Source organism: Rhododendron vialii, chromosome 7a (genome assembly GCF_030253575.1).
Source record: "Rhododendron vialii isolate Sample 1 chromosome 7a, ASM3025357v1".
In the NCBI taxonomy this organism is placed as follows: Eukaryota; Viridiplantae; Streptophyta; class Magnoliopsida; order Ericales; family Ericaceae; genus Rhododendron; species Rhododendron vialii.
The window spans coordinates 2,233,727-2,250,932 of record NC_080563.1 but is presented as its reverse complement, the minus strand read 5'-3'; the positions used below and the strand labels follow the sequence as shown (position 1 = coordinate 2,250,932).

General features: G+C 37.6%; 3 protein-coding genes across 4 annotated transcripts; all 3 read right to left on the bottom strand.

Moving 5' to 3' along the window:
* Positions 1–5,525: 5,525 nt before the first annotated feature.
* LOC131331905 (uncharacterized) lies at positions 5,526–5,915 on the bottom strand. Its single transcript, XM_058365867.1, has one exon. The coding sequence runs from the start codon at positions 5,913–5,915 to the stop codon at positions 5,526–5,528; it is 390 nt and encodes a 129-aa protein (XP_058221850.1).
* A 414-nt stretch (positions 5,916–6,329) lies between these two features.
* LOC131333937 (zinc finger CCCH domain-containing protein 17-like) lies at positions 6,330–11,301 on the bottom strand. Of its 2 annotated transcripts, none has more exons than XM_058368770.1 (10): positions 11,086–11,301; positions 9,316–9,924; positions 9,135–9,230; positions 8,957–9,046; positions 8,755–8,856; positions 8,252–8,398; positions 8,030–8,149; positions 7,867–7,926; positions 7,009–7,106; positions 6,330–6,892 (listed from the first exon to the last, which is right to left on the bottom strand). In XM_058368770.1, exons 2-10 carry the CDS (start codon positions 9,913–9,915, stop codon positions 6,748–6,750), a joined length of 1,458 nt encoding a protein of 485 aa, XP_058224753.1. In that variant the 5' UTR covers positions 9,916–9,924; positions 11,086–11,301; the 3' UTR covers positions 6,330–6,747. The 2 variants fall into 2 exon arrangements, with proteins under 2 accessions (XP_058224753.1, XP_058224754.1); XM_058368771.1 differs by having other exon boundaries at positions 9,316–10,565; positions 11,086–11,275.
* Positions 11,302–13,034: 1,733 nt separating this feature from the next.
* Positions 13,035–16,890, bottom strand: LOC131333941 (UDP-galactose/UDP-glucose transporter 2-like). Its single transcript, XM_058368785.1, has 7 exons — positions 16,616–16,890; positions 15,639–15,667; positions 15,325–15,526; positions 14,540–14,782; positions 14,322–14,423; positions 14,131–14,238; positions 13,035–13,442 (listed from the first exon to the last, which is right to left on the bottom strand). The coding sequence occupies exons 1-7, from the start codon at positions 16,739–16,741 to the stop codon at positions 13,215–13,217; spliced, it is 1,038 nt and encodes a 345-aa protein (XP_058224768.1). The 5' UTR covers positions 16,742–16,890; the 3' UTR covers positions 13,035–13,214.
* Positions 16,891–17,206: the final 316 nt, after the last annotated feature.

Here is a 17,206-nt window from a genome sequence, read left to right as displayed (position 1 = left end):
GAGAGAGAGAGAGAGAGAGAGTCACGAATCTCGCGCGCGATTTGTTGTACTATTGTTGAGCAGAGAAAGGCACGCGTGGTGGCACGTGACGGAGGTAGGCACCCATGCAGCCCCAGTGCTCGACGGTGAGAAAGGGTGAGATAAGAAAGATGTCATTTTTCATAAAATTTCATTATTTTTTGTGAGATTGGGTAAAAAATGAGAGTAGACAATTAAAACATTTTATTTTAAACTTTTCTCTACATTTCTCACCAAAATAGTCAATTCAAATGAATGATTTGGCTAGAAACCAAAATTATTTCTTTTCTCTTGAGACCACTCTATCTAAAGGGACCGTTAATGTTGAGGAGAAGAAAAACATGTCACACATTAAATAAAAAATAAAGAAAAGTTGGTAAAAAGTACTACTCCAATTTAGGTAAGAAAGTGTCATTTATTTTTTATTGATCATAACAATTACTCAATTTATTTATTTATTTTGCAAATTCAAAATTCATTTTTTTATGTCAATCAAAGACTTAGGTACACCATAACTGTTATGTCATAACATGGTCTTTTCATTTTCTTTTTGGTTAACATGTTTTTTTTTGTTAATCATAATTTAAGGTGTTCAGATTAATTTACACGCACTTCAACTAATTCAAGAGAGATCAATTTCACCGTATCTAAGTATGACCCCTAGTTAAATGTGGGACAAAATCTCATATAGAACGACTATGCAAGAAATTTCGAAACTTAAGAAAAAGCATTAAGATAGGAACCACTGTATATTCCATTTGCATTGGTAGTAGTCAATTTTTGGTAGGACCCATTTTATATACAGAAATCCTATTGGTACCGACGGGTACCATAGGGAAAATGTACCGACGGCCGCCGGACGGCCGTCTCCGGCCATCGGACGGCCGATCCGAGCCGTCCAAAAATTTTAAAAAATAAAACCGAGTGGGCCTACGCGAGAATCAATGGCATCCGAGGTGTGTATGGTACTTGATCCGAGCACCCATTTTTCGTGTATATTTGTATATACGTGTATATACACGAAAAAGGGGTGCTCGGATCAAGTATTCTACACACCTCGGATGCCATTGATTCTCGCGTGGGCCCACTCGGTTTTATTTTTTAAAATTTTTGGACGGCTCGGATCGGCCGTCCGGTGGCCGGAGATGGCCGTCCGGTGGCCGTCGGTACATTTTCCCTATGGTACCGTCGGTACCAATAGCACTACTCTTTTATATATATGGATTTTTTGCATTCAACATGTGATAGAATTGTATAATTGGGCCTTTTACTTTTTATAATACCAAGACAAGAAAAGAGAGTAGGATTGCTTGTACCTTAACAAAAGTTTCTTTGCATTAATTTTGTTGTCCTTTTACTCATGATTCAAGGAATAGAGACATTTACAAACATTATTATTTTCAGTAATGATACTCACGCAGTAGAAATGCACAGATTCTGTGCACAAATTTTTGTATGAGGCCCATTACGGATCCCATACAAATGGTTCGAGCCGTTCATTAAATGGAAAACATTTTTTTCAAGGGTTTTCTCATAAAGTGAGCTCAATTCGATACTTATAGTTGCTTAATCTAACCATATAACTTTTCATTATCTTAGAATCTGAATGAAAAATTAAATTATTGGATCGAGTATCTACAAGTATCGAATTGAGCTGATTTTTTATAAGAACCCTTAAAAAAATATTTTAGATTTAATGAACGGTTCGGATCATTTATGTGGAATCCGTAGTTGGCCCCACGCCGGATCTGTGCACAGAATCTGTGCATAACTGCTGCGTGAGTAGCAGCGTTGTATTACAATTATGATCACGACTTTCATAACTGGTTTTACGATCCAAAACCGATCATGGAAATTGTGACAATTATTGTTGGAAGTGTCTAAAGAGAAATCTATACCCGTAAAAGTCATGTGATCGAAGTACTATTGCAATAGTATCATTTGTTGTATCCATTTGAAGCAGAGTGGAGCTTTTCATTCTAGACTAGACATGAATGAAGAGGATTTAAATTCGATGAACCTTGGTAATTCTTCGATACATGCCCAGCAAAGGGTATCATCAGGTCTTTTCATGCATCTTCAAGATTTTCTCGATTTCAAATCCAAAATATTCCGTACAAGCATTTTTCTTTCGTTTTTTAAAAAGATAAGAAATTTGGTTCCCTCGCATTCCATTATGTTAATTACGGTCTTTTTTTTTTTTTTTCGATCGGCTATTACTCCATGTTTCCGACCTAAAACCTGTATTACTATGTTCTGATGAATGAGTTAGGTTTCAACCAAGAACATATAAAATGAAAAAAAAAAGGACAAGATAGGTCCATGTAACTGTAATTAGGCTTGAAACAAAGCAGATATTTACTGGAGTACCATTTTTAATCCCATTGGTCACTTCTTGAGTTAATGGAAACCAGCCTTTTATTTATTTATTTTTCTCTGAGAAAAAGGAAACATTTAGGTTGGAAGCTCTAGTCTTTTCCACAGTCCTCCTGCACCCAGATTCTCCATTAAATTATTGTCCATTTCAAAGGTGGTGGAAAATCCTATCAGCCTTTTGATAGCACAGTATTTGCCACATCTTTGCAACTGTGGAATAGTGATTTTTGTACAAAATACAGTATCTACTATATTGGAGCTATCTCCAATGATCCAGTGGACTTTAAAAAAAAAATTTAAAATTAAAACTACATTAAGGGAAATTTGATTTGAAAGAAACCACCACAAAAAGTACGACAATTTAAAAATAAAGATTAATTACTCCTATTTCTTTCCTCAAATTATGAGTAGTTGTTTGTTAACTTATTTGTTCCCTTAATGGTGCTACCAGTTATACATAGTGTGATTGCAGACTTATGTCCAGTTTATTAAGTACTATAATTCAGATACAGGTTATGACACCCCGCCTCTGGGAGTTTCAGGTAGTGGTCAACTAGCTTGAAGGCGGTTGGGACCCGTGCGGGAGCTGTCTGATCGTTGACTAGAGAGGTCAACCTGGGGTAGTCCTACATCACTTGGTGAAGTGTAAGTCATGTGCTATAAATAATAGATTGTCATCTTACTTTGTACAATACTTTTTAAAGCCATGAGGACGTCAAAGCCCATTGAAATTTTACAGTTAAGCGTGGTCGCCCTGGAGTAATTTTGGAATGGGTGACCTCACTGGAAAGTCTAATAGGGTTTTTTCAAAGTGGATAAAATTGTACAGAGTGGGAGCTGGTCTCATAATAAAAAATATAAGAAGAGTCTAGAGATAGATTTTTGACCTAAATATGGGGAAGTATCCTTTTTTGTTTTTTTAACGGAGAAACAACCTTACAGTCAAGTCACTAAATGGACCATATTGCGCAATCTAAACCTTTGAGAGAGCTAGCTCGACCATACTAGTCATAACCCCTCACTACAAGGTACTCATCTTGTGAAAAAACGAACCCCAAACCTTAAAAAGTACCTTTAATGTCTGGGCATCTGTCCAAACAGCCCGTGCCCTTCTCAAAGGTGATCCAGAGGTACGAACTACGAAGGATTCTACAAGTGTGGTCATTGCGGAGTTGATGATATTGGCCTTACATAGTGGAGTTGTTGTTGTGTTTTTTTCAAATGTTTGATCCTAATAAAGTGGAGTTCGATGTTATAAATATTGAGAATGTACTTTCAAAGCCCACTCTCTAAACCAAATCATCACATGTTTAGAATATTTTCCTTGGTGAAAAAAAGAAAGAAATTATCCATTGGGTTTCAGGTTGGTGCTGTGCAATAAGGTACACAGACGGCGCACACACAGATACTATACAGATTTCAATGTGGGATCTACTACAGGTTCCACACAAACAATTTGAGCCATTCATTAAACGTAAAATATTTTTTCAAGGGCATTCGCGGAAAATCAGCTCATTCCAATTCCAGAATTCCTATAAGGATTGTTGTGATTGATGCATGTATTGGTTCAGCCTGGTTATTAACTTATTATTGTATATTGGGCTGTCAGATGGGCATGGGCCTATTCAGGTGGGCCGGTGCGAGTTATGATCAACATCACCATAACTCCAATAGTCCGATGTATTGTTAATGGACAGGATTCAATCCAGATCCAAAAGGAACCGAATCAGATTCGATTACAAAAAAGCACTTGAAATTCGGGACAACATCTGAATATATAACACTCCAAATAATCAAAAGTGAAATTATCGGATCGGATTCATAAATGATTGATCGGATATGTCTGAATCTTCGAATCTGTTAGTTTTTCAAATTATCATATTCAGATCAAATAAATAATTAGAATTGGATTCAATTATCAAATTCTGATTCTATCGAATCTGGATCTAACCCGGTCCGTTGACAAACCTACCCATCAATAGGAATAGTCTCAATAGTGATGTCATTAATTAGTGGGATTACAAGTCAAAGACTCCAAGAGCAAGGACGGACGCAAGGGCAGGTGAGTCCGGACAACTACCTTACTCAAGTTTTAAATTTTTTGATAGTAATAATTTTTAAAATATCATATACTTATTTAGGTTCGCCTGTCCAATATATTTTTCAAAGATCTATTACCTGCCTATCTAAGATTTTTTGTCAATATCTGTCATTCTATCATTTTTTCCCTCCTAAAAAAACAATGAATATCTTAACAATATTGGAGTAGAGTAGATAGCACGTTAGACTTTTAAACTTTGCGAAAAACTTATTCATGGAGCTCTGTGAATAAGTTTTTCGCAAAGTTTAAAAGTCTAACTACTCCGTGAATAAGTTTTTACGGAAATGAATCTTGCATGTCCAAACAAAAGTGTTTTGGAGGGTCTTGATTTTAAAAAAACTATTCCAACAAAGAGTTTTTTTTTAAAATCCGGACAGTCCAAAACCGAAACGGCCGGCCGAGATCACGCGGCTCCATCAATAATTCAATCTCTTAAACTTAACCCTTACCTAGCTAGCATGTGGTAATGATTCCAATGAGGCACACCAATAAGGATTTTGCTCAAAAGTTTTGGTTATTTTTGTACCGAAATTTATATTTTAATCAAGAACTAACAGTGTGAGAAATATGGCAGATGGTAGTCGATGACTAATGATTTGATCACTTGACAAAGAGTCACATAATGGTGATGCCTCCACAATCACTTATGTTGCTTCACCCATTAAAAATCACCCTAGCTAAGATACTCATAACATGTGGTCAGTAAATTTTACGGAAATTTTGAAACGTTAAAGCCGATGGAATTAATCTCCACTAGCGTCATTCGATGAACGAACAAGAAAAGGTTTACTGTTCAGGCGATGGCAAATTTAATTCTCTCCATCGCCTGGATCAATCGCTAACAATTTTTAATAAAACAAGAGGAAATATCACGACACGACGTGACTCCTACTTTTCATAACAAAAAAAACATGCAACCATTTTACATAGATAAGCACCATAATTCATATGTTGTCTTCATGCACCATACAAGTTACAGCTAATATTCTCAAAATCCATAACATGACACAGAAAATAGAGCTAACATGTTTCAGTTATTTACGAAAGTTACAAGATTTTTCGTTGGAGTGATTTTGATAACAAGTCCAGGGAAGACATCGTCAGGGTCATGAATATGGGGGTTTTGCTCAACTACGAAAGGGTCGCTGCACTTCTCGCCGATGGTGTGAAGCGTCTCTCCCTGTCCCACCACATATATTTCCTCGCACGGCCGCCGATTCATGAACAGCTGGTTCGACCCTCTCCAATCAACAAAAAGCTCATGATCATCTCCAGTGAAAGAATACTCTTCACCAGAAAAGATAATAAACAGCAGGATGAGGGCCATGAAGACAATAGCACAGTAGTACCATGAAGCTGCTGCATCTGCTGTGGTTAGGGATGCTAATCTCATGGGTTTCTTTACAGGGTTCGAAGTCATGGGTAGGGATGCAAATCTCATGGGTTTCTTTATGGAGTTTGAAGCCATGAGAGAGAGAGAGAGAGAGAGAGAGAGAGAGAGAGAGAGAAGGGTTTTGGGTTTTGTAGGAGTCAGCTTTGGTGGTTTTTATTGGGAGATGATGGCTTCTGAGACTAGGCCACGACACGATAGTGTTACGTGACTCACCTTCTCCTATTTCATTTTTGCCCCCCAGAAGAACCAACTGTCCAAAACATACGCGGCTTTTGGCCTTTCTAAAAAATAACTTCCTTCCATCATCAATGACACCTTGCAGGGTCCACCAACAGAAGCCACAAATTCAAATCAAAACCAGAAATTGATCGCATATTCCACGATATCCGGAGCAATACAAGATCCACATAAAAGAGCAGAATTAAGAAGACGACTGCTCCATGGATAAATAAAATTGCATTCAACTGAGTGAAATGTCACAAATCTGAGTCGGTTACGACAGTGTAGCCCCTGGGTACCCTCGCAGGGTACCATCTAAGGGCTACTCTAAACGAAATCTTGACTTCTCTAATCTTCAAAACAAATGGCTTGCAAGTTGCAAATGATCTTGTAACTGACTTGTAATATACAGTACTAGTAATATTTGGAGGGCATGCTTCCAGCTTAATCTTGAAACTGACTTGCAAATGATCTTCACCTCCTCATCAGCAGTGCTAGTAATCTTCAAATATTACGGGGCATACTTCCAGTTTCCTCTTGACTTCTCTGAATCTTCACTAATGGCTTTGAAATGGTCTTCACCTCATCTTCGGTGGTAAGAATTACGCGGCATTTGTTAGTTCAAATCATACTTCCAATTTCATGAAGCCACTGCAATTGGCTCTCCTGCCAATTTCCATACTGTCAATTGCCCTGTTGCATCGCCTGTGAAGAAAAGGCCGGCAGGACCTATCTGAATTGCTCGGACTTCTTGCTTAGCAAATATTCTTCCCCTTTCAGTAAATCTGAGATCAACAAAAGGCATAGAAACTAATCATCTCGCAGAAAAAGCAGACTCGCTATAAGACGATAAGCTAAAAATTTGAGAAGCGAAGGTACTGTTCTAGTTTTCAGTACTTACGATGGCAAATCATATAAGCGGACAGTGTTGTCATTACATGAGCAAAGCAGAATAGGTTTCTCTTCTGCATCTTGAATGCCGCAAAGTTCAAGACAACCCTGAAACAGTTAAATGTATAATTAACATACAGTTCACCCATGGAGGCCCCTTTAGACATCATCATGAAGAGTAGTACTCTAAAAAAATACTGACAAATTATTAGACTTGCATTGTGGAACATTACTTGGAAATTCCAACCCTAAATTCCAAAATAAAGAAAAAGAGGCAAAGAAAACAAGAACGGTGGGACTTCCCATTTTGCATTCAATCAAACAGAAGGATGTTTTACCATAAACACTAGCATATGTAGGTATCAAAATGGAGGTTTTATAATACGATCTACAATGTCTAGAATTCCCCACCAATGAAACTCCGGAGCAGGAAATTCAACTTACAAGTTACATCCTTTGAATTTCTTCTCTTTTATTCAGTACAATCTACCTAGAATGGAGACTTTTCTCAATCCAAAGGTCAGATAATGGAGATCATTCTTAAAAGGCGTGCACATAATAACCAAAATGCTCATCGCCCCACACTTGGGTATCAACATTATTAAAATCATGCAATTCCTTTGAGGGTAAGTGATCTGATTTCGAGTCGGATAGCCCTACAACAACTGTACTCGTTAGTTTACTAGCCAACTATTAAAGCGCATAGATACTTGACTTTGAACAGATGAAAAGCCACCCTTCGAAAGACCCAGTTTGAAGCAAACTAAGTTTCGACTCGTAGCGAAGAAAATATACTTCATATAAAACAGGAACAGTCATTAACAGAAGCGGTCATTGACAGGAAAAAAAACAAAAAAAAAAAACTTACATGTTCTTCTTTATGTGTATGGATGACTTCTATGTTGCCACTTTCAGTAGCAGCCCAAGCCTGTCCAGAAAATCACAGATCAGAATATTGTCCTAGGCTATATAGTATATAGCAAGTGTATCTAATGTCATAAAGATAAGATTTAAACAAAGAAGCTGCAAACCTTTATTGTTCCATCCAATGAAGAAGATAGCAAAAAACTCGCCCAACAAAGGACAGACATGACCGCATCAGTATGTCCCTTTAGTGTGTGGATACACTCGAAGGTGTTGAGATCCCACACCTGGAAAAAAGAAAATACAGAATGAATAATGCTTTAGAAAATAAACTGATAAACCACGCCAAACAGTTATCAGTCATAAGTTAGTGATCACAACCAACTTACTCTTATTGTATTATCCATGGAACCAGAGTAGAGCCTCTTAGCTCCAACACAAAGAGAAATAACACCACCACTATGACCCTTCAGTGATGCAGCTAGATCAAGGCCATTAGTTTCAGAACTGGGTTTCCATGCCAATATGGTCCCGTCCTATAAGCAAAAGAAAATAAATCATAAATGCTTTACATATTCAAATTGCCAAAAACAAAAAGATAGCATGATAGAAATCAGCATACAAATTTGTGACTAAATTTGAAACCATTAACTCGTTACTACTCAAATACTTGGAAACAATCTATGCATTCTTGATCCAAAAAAAAGGAAAAAAATCTAAGCGTCTTCGACTCTTCATAATATATACATGATAGAAATCAGCATACAAATTTGTGACTAAATTTGAAACCATTAACTTGTTACTACTCAAATACTTGGAAACAATCTATGCATTCTTGATCCAAAAAAAAAAAACAAAAGGAAAAAAATCTAAGCGTCTTCATAATATATACCTGTGTCCCAGCAAAAAGGACATCATTACCCACAGCCATGGCGTAAACTTGCCCAACTGGTCCATCAAGAGTCAGTTCAGTTTGAGTCTGACTGTTCCACACCTGCAACGCCCATTTTACAAATGATATCACTATCAATGCAAATAGAATTTGCCGAACCTAATTAGGCAGTATAAATGTTGCGAAGTTCAGATACTAGTACCTTTATGGAATTCGGCAATCCGACAAACACCCATGGACCTTCACTAATCAAAGATCCAACTTCACCGGAAAGATTAACCACATTAACGCACTGCAATTAAAACAACCGTGCATCATGTCAGCCCATTAGTTGCAAGGAAAACCAGTTTCTGAACAAGAGGGATAATCCTATTACCAACCTGACCAGTATGGCAGTCCCAAACTCTCACAGTATTGTCCTTACCACCTGAGTAAAGCTTGGAGGAGTCACAAGGAAGGGCGATCCCATTAACAGCCTATGGCCATGTTCACAAACGAATTAGCCACTATAACTAAAAGCAACTCCAAAAATAGGGATAAAAAACTGTACCAGACAATTACCTTGTTATGCCCTTCTAGCTTTGCCAACATTGAGAAGCCATTGCCACAAAACCATGAATGCAAGTTCTTGCACTTCTCTCCTTGTACACAATTGCCCAAAAGCCAATACTTGCACACCTTGTCTGGGTTCGTTGGAGTACTTTTATCATCACAATCACTTGGTGAAATAGATGACATCTTTTTGGCAGCTACTCCACTTGGCGAAACAGATGAATTCTTCACACGATCTTCTGGAGTTGACATCTTTTTGGCAGCTACTCCACATGGCGAAACAGATGAATTCTTCACACCATCTTCTGGAGTTTTACGTTCACAATCAATTGGTGAACTAGATGACATCTTTTTAGCAGCCACTCCACCGGGCGAAATAGATGAATTCTTCACACCATCTTCTGGACTCCTCCGCCAAGTCTTAGGATGTTGATATGGGGACTGCTTGGGTGGTTGTGAGGGCAGTGACTCTGGATGAAAGAATCTACAAGGGTTCCGAGTGCATCTCCCAGCAAGCCAGTAAGCACAGACGTTGTTCACGGTCCCTCCTTTGATTCTGTCAAAAACTGATCGCTGTGTCCTCTCCGGAAATCTCCTTGCAGCTTTCATAGCGATTTTCTATACACAAAGCACGTACAGTAGGCACAATTAACAAAAAATATCGAGGTAGAATAGTGTTTGACCAACATAATATCTTTCTTTGGAGAAAAGACACAGAATCCCAGGCCAAAGAAATCAATCAAACCCAAAATCTGCAGTTCACTCTCCTTGCAGCTTTTATACCCGTTCTGTAAACATGTGCCAGGATACAATTAATCAAACAACCAATAGACAAGGGCATCTGAACAGTAGCATCTTTCTTGGATGAAACCCTCCCAAACCCTAATCAAATAACTCCATCAAAACCTAAATCCCTGATTCAATGAACCCTCAATCCCATAAAAGCCTTTGGGATCTTTTTTTGGCCCAATGATCAATCCGCATTTCCCAGTTGTAAATAGTAAACCAAAAATACAAAATCCTAAAGAACCGCCATGGAGAAGCAAAAGAGTTGCATTCGCCTTGGCCATCGCCATAACTGTGTTGATAGTATCTTTCTTCAAATAGAACCCACCACAGCCTCAATCGAATAAATCCATCAAACCCCACATCTATAGCGCAAGGTCAAGAAGGAAAAGCTCCCCCACGTCAAGTCTACAGGCCAATAGACAACACCATCCAATCACCCTTTGATTATACATTTAATCTTCCAAACAAAACTGCAGACAATCAGATGGAGCAGAATCTTTTTTATGTTAATAACAAAGAAACTTCTCAACACATACAGATTTCAACCGGTCCTTCAGAACGGCATTTCAAAAACGGCTTTGGATTTCTCTTCTCTCAGCAACCATTCATTTGGCAAGAGAAAGTGAACAAGCTAGCCCTAAATACATCCTTCACTAGTAAACCCTAACATCAACCCCAGATGAGCGCCATGGAGAATGCAAATTAGTTCGAGTCGATAAATTTACATCTCGATCGCGGCAAATATAAGTATGCAGATGAACCCTAAATAAAGCCCTAATATTTACCCAAATATATAGTAAAGCCCTAAAATTTGAAACCCTAGAAAGCCGCCGTGGAGAAGCAAAGGATTTTAACTCGGCCATCGTGGTAACAGTGCCGATACCTTCTTGAAACTCCATCAACGAGGATGAGACGAAACGACAAATTAACAGATCTGAGAAAGATCGATTGATAGAAGAGACGATCGTATACACGCGAGGAGTAGCAAACCTGAGATCGGTCGAAGACCCCTTCGAGGAAAAGAAGCCGAGAGCTCTGGTTTTGGATCGGTTGATTGAATCGAAACGCAACGAAATCAAATCGATACCGATGAGAGAAAGAGAGAGATGTAGTGAGCGAGTGAGAGAAGGCTAGGCTTTGATTATTTATAGGGTTTGAGAGGAGAGATTATTCGGTTCCTTGGGCACTACTCCACAGACTTGCGGTGACTAGGGCAGTGAATAATTTTTGGGGGTTTTTGAGTTTTTTTTTTTTGGATTATTTACGAGAATTAATTTTTACATTTTTTTTTTGAAAGGCAAAAAATTTCATAAATATTGTTACAAAGATTAACAAGAACAAGATTAACAAGAACAAAAACTGATGACATCAAATCCCTCGCCCCAGACCCAAGTGATCTACAACACCAAAGGTAATCATATGTCATCTGAAATCCAATCTCCAAATCTGACAAGAAACTAAATACGAAAAACCCTTTGGGGCAAAGCTTATACTTGTTGGCTTAAAGGCAGAACACCTGTGGGGCCAAAAGCTCAAATAATGAGACAAACCCAATCCAATCCAATACAGCCCAAAACAAAAACAAAACTCTAGCAATAGCCAGCAACCTCCACCGCTCACACCACCGCCCATTGGCCTAAAAGCCCAAATAAGAACATTAAGGGGAAAATAACGGCCAAAGACGTGATTTGATAATTAATACATGTCAAGAACATTTTCAGCATTAACAAATATTTTTAGTTTGTCCTTGACAAATATTAATTATTAAAACACGTCTTAAGCCGTCATTTTCCCAAGATCAAACACCTATGGGGCCAAAAGCCCAAATAATTTTCACACTATTCTTTTATTCTAATGCACTCCTCTCTCTTTTTTGTGGCGATTACATAATTACCCATTTCATGTGTGAATGAAAAATGTAGGACGGATAGTTTTGTAATTTTATATAAATGAAGACAAAAAATGAAGTACATTTGGACAAAAGGGAAGTGTGAAAATCAATTTTTTATTTATTTATGTGTATATAGACAATATAAATGTAAAAAGTAACAAATTATGATCAAAATATTAAAAAGATGAGTTTAAATTCTTTCCACCTAAGGTGGAACCCCACCGTGTAATTTTTGCAATAATTAGGGCCCATGGAGCAGTACATCCACGCGAAAAATCACGTTGATTGGACATCGATAGGAACATCAAAAATTGAATTTCATTTTATAAAATAAACAATCATGAAAAGTTCAACTTAAAACTTATTTACCATTGATTTTATAAACCAAAATTCAATTTTTTATATACCTATCAATGTCTGATAAGGCTGTTTTTTTATGAAAATATACTACTCTGTGAACCCTATAAGATGAACAGTTCAAATTACTGTAATGTACACACGATGGGATCCACAAATGGTGATGGTGCCACTTATGGATAGAATTTAAACTCTAAAAAGATTCACTGAAAACGAAAAAAATCCAAAACCGATTACTCCATGTTTTTGTTTTTCTCGTCTTTGGTGAACTTTTTTTAAGAAGTTGGCCATAACTTTTACACATTTTAGATTGAAATGAACCAATAATCTAACAAAAAATTGGCTCAAAAATAACATATGGAAAAATAATTTGAACACAAAAAAAATAATAAACGGATCGTTAAACGAAACCATCCTAGCCTTAAAACGGAATGCAATTTTGTTCACTCTCCTTAAAAAAGGGTGAGGGTGAACATTACCCTAATACCCCTATTCTTATTAGTTGAAATGATATAGGTCCCACTTGTGCAATACACTTTTTGATAAGCATTACATGACTTTATGATGAGATCCACACCATTTCAACCAATAAAAAAGAGGGTAATATTCACCTTCTTAAGTGGAGGATGAACGAAACTCAACTCCTTAAAACGCTCATTTTCCCAGCATCTTTGGCTATAACACAATAATGTGATTGTATTCTAGGCTTCCAATTGCACAAAAAAAGCCAATCCATAACCTGTTTTAATACACAAGCGATATTTTATAGAGTCCTGAATGAGAATTTGGGAAATCCAGGACCACATGAATAATGCAATAAATCATCTTATACCCTCATTTCCTCTTTAAAGAAAGCCATAATATAGCTTTTTTAGACCAATGGCTTCTTCTCTTCTTCTTCAACTTCGATTTCTAATTGAGTACTATTTTCGTCGGCATACGCAGGCTTCTTGGGCGGGGGTTTGTTGTTTTCAGGTAAAAGCTTCATTAGGATCCCCATTGACATTAGCAGAAGTCCGGTCACATGTTGCTCGGTTAACGGCTTTGTAAAAATCAAGTAGGATAGCAGTAGTGTTATCGCCTTTCTTGCCGTTGTCACCTGTGAAAATAATCCAATTCTGAGACAGGTTCACAAAACAGAAATTTCACGATGTTCTTTTCTCATTGAACTTGATAATCAAAGCCGTGTCTTCCTTGATACCCAAACCAAGATTCGTAAGATCATAAAGATCTATCGAAAAGCGAAAAAACCAAAAACCAACATTCATCAAATCCTTACGATAGTGTTTGGGTCTGTGGAGGAATCCACCCCGCGGAAAGAAAATGAGAGGGAAACAAAGAAAAAAGTTTTGCTTCTTCGCTTCATTTCTTCTTCCACCTTTTCTGTTTCTCCCCACAATAAACTCACAAACCCGAATCCGGGAATCATGTAATGCGCGATCCGAGACATCCAGCTATAAACAATAATGGTCCAGATTTCAAAAAGTTTTCTACAAGGACTTGTATGATACAGTAGTACTTTTTGAAATCTGAACAATTGAAAAAAGTTTTCAAAAAATTCTCCCTACTTCCAATATTTCTCTCTCTATCTCTCTCCACTTATTACCCTTACTATTTTTCAAAAAAAAATTCAAAAACCAAACCAAACACAGTATTAGCTTTTCTTCAATTCATTCTCATCTTCTCCTTCCCCTTCACCTTATCCATTTCCCTCCACAATCAACTCACAAATCCATGCTCCAAACAAAGCTATGAGATCTACCCATTTGAAGAAAGTTTATACATACCATTGTAGTCGTGGCCGCACCAAAAATGGCAATGAGAGAAAGGACAGATACTTGGCCAACAAATGTAGCCATTGCCTCGAAGATCAACACACCATATACATACAGATGCTGCATGGGCAAAAAAACTATAATAAGACTAACCTAACTTAATAGTTCAGAATGAAGATAAGTGTTGAAGTCTTGGACATTACCTGAGAACATGAAGCCCATGCTTCGAAAAACTCTCCAGTCACAAGCATGGGTGGAATCAAGAAAGGCATACCAACTAGGGTCGAGCAAAAGAGCATCTCCATCTATCCAAAAACAACAAAATTAGAACATTAAGTCAGGATGTCTTCACGGTCAATTTTTTAATTTTTTTGCAATTTAGAAAATGCTAGTGGAGAAAATCATGTCAAATCCAGAATACCTGAGTTGTTTCGGGATTCATGGTGAAGATTGCTTCTTGAAGATTGCCTAAAAAGGCGTCCATGAGTAGAGCACCAGACACCATAAAAACGCCAATCGAGCTAAAATTTGGTGAAGTTTGTGCATCCGCTAGAGTGAAAAGGATCAAACCCACCACTAAAAGTAGAGCAGATACATAATCATGAGGAGGGTATTTCCGTCTCAACCCTGGTATGAAAGCACCCATCACCATCACAGGAAGCACCTGAAATAATATCAACTAACTTGGTCAGAAATGTTTGCCTGAGTTGACGTACATTTCAGAGTGACAACTCATCAAACAATATCCTCAATAACCATATATGTACGTAATGCTATAACATCATCTACCAAAATTCATGATTTCTACATCTTCTATTTTCTAATCTTCCTTCAGCTCAAGCAAGCTGTTCTCGGGGGAGAACATCGAATATGCATGACGCGCCTGCATTGTGCACCCAGTCTGGGCAATTCTGTAGTTAATTAGGGTGAAAAAAACATTGGACCACGAATTTTTATTACTTTTTAAGGACAATTATTGCAGCACCAACTTTTATACCCTTGTTTTCAAAAACCTTACTCGAACCAGACTACTTACTAGATACGGAAAAATTGGAGAACTTTCACCAAACCAATTTGTTCTTTCTTGAGGAAGGTAGGACACTAGATAAATCAACAAATACCACAACTCTATACTAGAATTACCGCATTGTAATGCGTTTATGGTAGAACTTTGATTAAACCTAAGCTATTATATCCGCTATTTACCTTGGTGGACTTGAACATAATTTGTGCCGGGTAATTCAGATAAGCCAATGAACCCTTGGTAAGTCCATTTGAACCCATAAGCACTGCGGAGAGCTTCCAATAAGACAGCCATGAGTTCACCATTTGCTTGGGGGTGAAGCCTTGTAATAAAATCAACACAATGTAAACCCACCCTTGAACAAATGTGAAGTACCAACCGTAGCTGCCAGAAGCAAACCAACATTGAAATGCATTATTAAATAGACGTAAAACCCCATGATTGAAGCTCAAATTCATAACTGTTCGAGCAAACAATACCCAGACTCTTAACTCACCTGAATGCGAGCCTATTGTACACATATTCCTGAAATGAAACAATAGTAACCAAGTCCAATATCAGTTTAACTTCATAAATATATGTACAGGAGATTTTGTTGTGACCCTTCACTCCAGGAAATAAATTACTTATAATAACCAGATATTATCCAAATCGATTGAATTATGCGAATTAATGATGATAGCCTCATTATGACAACAAATTTACATAACAAAATAAATTATACGCTGATGAATGCAAGGTTAGAGAAATTAGGTAAAATATTCAAAGCAGAAATATCAAGGAAATCAAGAGCCAGAAGAGAATAATAGGTGAAGTGTACTGAAAGGTAGCCTTCAATTCATAACACAAAAATCAAATTTCCATAGGGAATATTCGTGGCTTACTGAACTAAAAAGGCATCCATTGACACATGCATGACAAAAGTAGAGCATAAAGCAACATGTTGAGGATTTGGGTGAACATCTAAAAGCCTCCTGAGAGAATTCACTAAAGCAAGCATCCACATCACACATGCTCAGCAAGCATCAACATCGCACATGCTCATATGGCAAATATACTTGGGGTTCTCGGTCGCTCAATGCTTGGGTTCAATTTTCTTTTTTTTTTTGAACGGCGAAAAAGTTTTATTAATTTTGGGTTCAAGTCTCTATAGCCGCTGGGGAACTAACATGCTTTTTGTAGCCCGTAACGCACAATGAGACCTTAATTTCGGTCCCGCTCTAGGGGCGGAGTTACAGGCACGTGGTGGGACCTAAACTTTGGCCCCGACATAAATGTGATTTTGAGAACAATATTTGGGAAAAACCACGACCAAAACAAAAGAAAAGCAAAATTAGCTATAAGAGCCAACAAAAAATCAAAACCTCAACTCTAGCCCTTTGTTCAAATAATTGCGAAGGGCAGAGAATCCAACCCAGTTTGTTTTCTCGAGTTTTCTAGGGAACCAAACAAAGGGTTTAGCAGATTTCATACCTCACAGACGCCGTTGGCAAGGTAACCGAAGAAAAACCCAGAAGAGCAGATGAGGAATTGTTGCCATACGGGTTTATCAGAGAGTGAGATTCCAAACAGAGACCGACCCTGTTCTTCCTTCTTCATTTACTCAGTGTTCCGATTTCCAAAGATTTCTAAAAACGTCCAGCGCATGTCCTTGGAATCAACTGGGTCTTCGCCACCGTTCGCATGCTGGAATGGACTTTTCTTTTTATAGAGAGAGGGGGAGGGAATTTTGATTGCTTCCTACGTAGGAGAGAGAAATTAGAGAGTTGATGAGAAAAAGGATGAGAAAAGGAATGGAAAACAAATTGACCCAAAAAAGGAAGAAAGGAAAACAAATTAGAGAAAATTCCAAAAAAAGTGTAATTTTTTTCTTGTTTGATTTTCAGAAAGTCTCATGGCACACATCGCTAGCACAGATTTTTCGCATATGGTTTTTGTGAGGCCTAACTCGAGAGTCGAGTCCATACTAATTCAAACCGTTTATTTTTTAAAAGGAGTGTATTTTTATAGTTTTTCGAAAAAAAATTAGCCCAATCGAATAAATCTGTTACTTCTTTTTCAAAA

Coding starts and splice junctions, on each gene's coding strand:
- LOC131331905 (XM_058365867.1), bottom strand. CDS start 5,915: ATGACTTCGAACCCTGTAAAGAAACCCATGAGATTAGCATCCCTAACC.
- LOC131333937 (XM_058368770.1), bottom strand. CDS start 9,915: ATGAAAGCTGCAAGGAGATTTCCGGAGAGGACACAGCGATCAGTTTTT. Junction 8,399..8,754: donor TCCTTTTTGCTGGGACACAG/GTATATATTATG, acceptor TTTTGCTTATAG/GACGGGACCATATTGGCATG. Junction 7,107..7,866: donor ATACACATAAAGAAGAACAT/GTAAGTTTTTTT, acceptor TAACTGTTTCAG/GGTTGTCTTGAACTTTGCGG.
- LOC131333941 (XM_058368785.1), bottom strand. CDS start 16,741: ATGAAGAAGGAAGAACAGGGTCGGTCTCTGTTTGGAATCTCACTCTCT. Junction 14,783..15,324: donor TTATGTTCAAGTCCACCAAG/GTAAATAGCGGA, acceptor ATATTATTTCAG/GTGCTTCCTGTGATGGTGAT. Junction 14,239..14,321: donor CATGGGCTTCATGTTCTCAG/GTAATGTCCAAG, acceptor TTGCCCATGCAG/CATCTGTATGTATATGGTGT.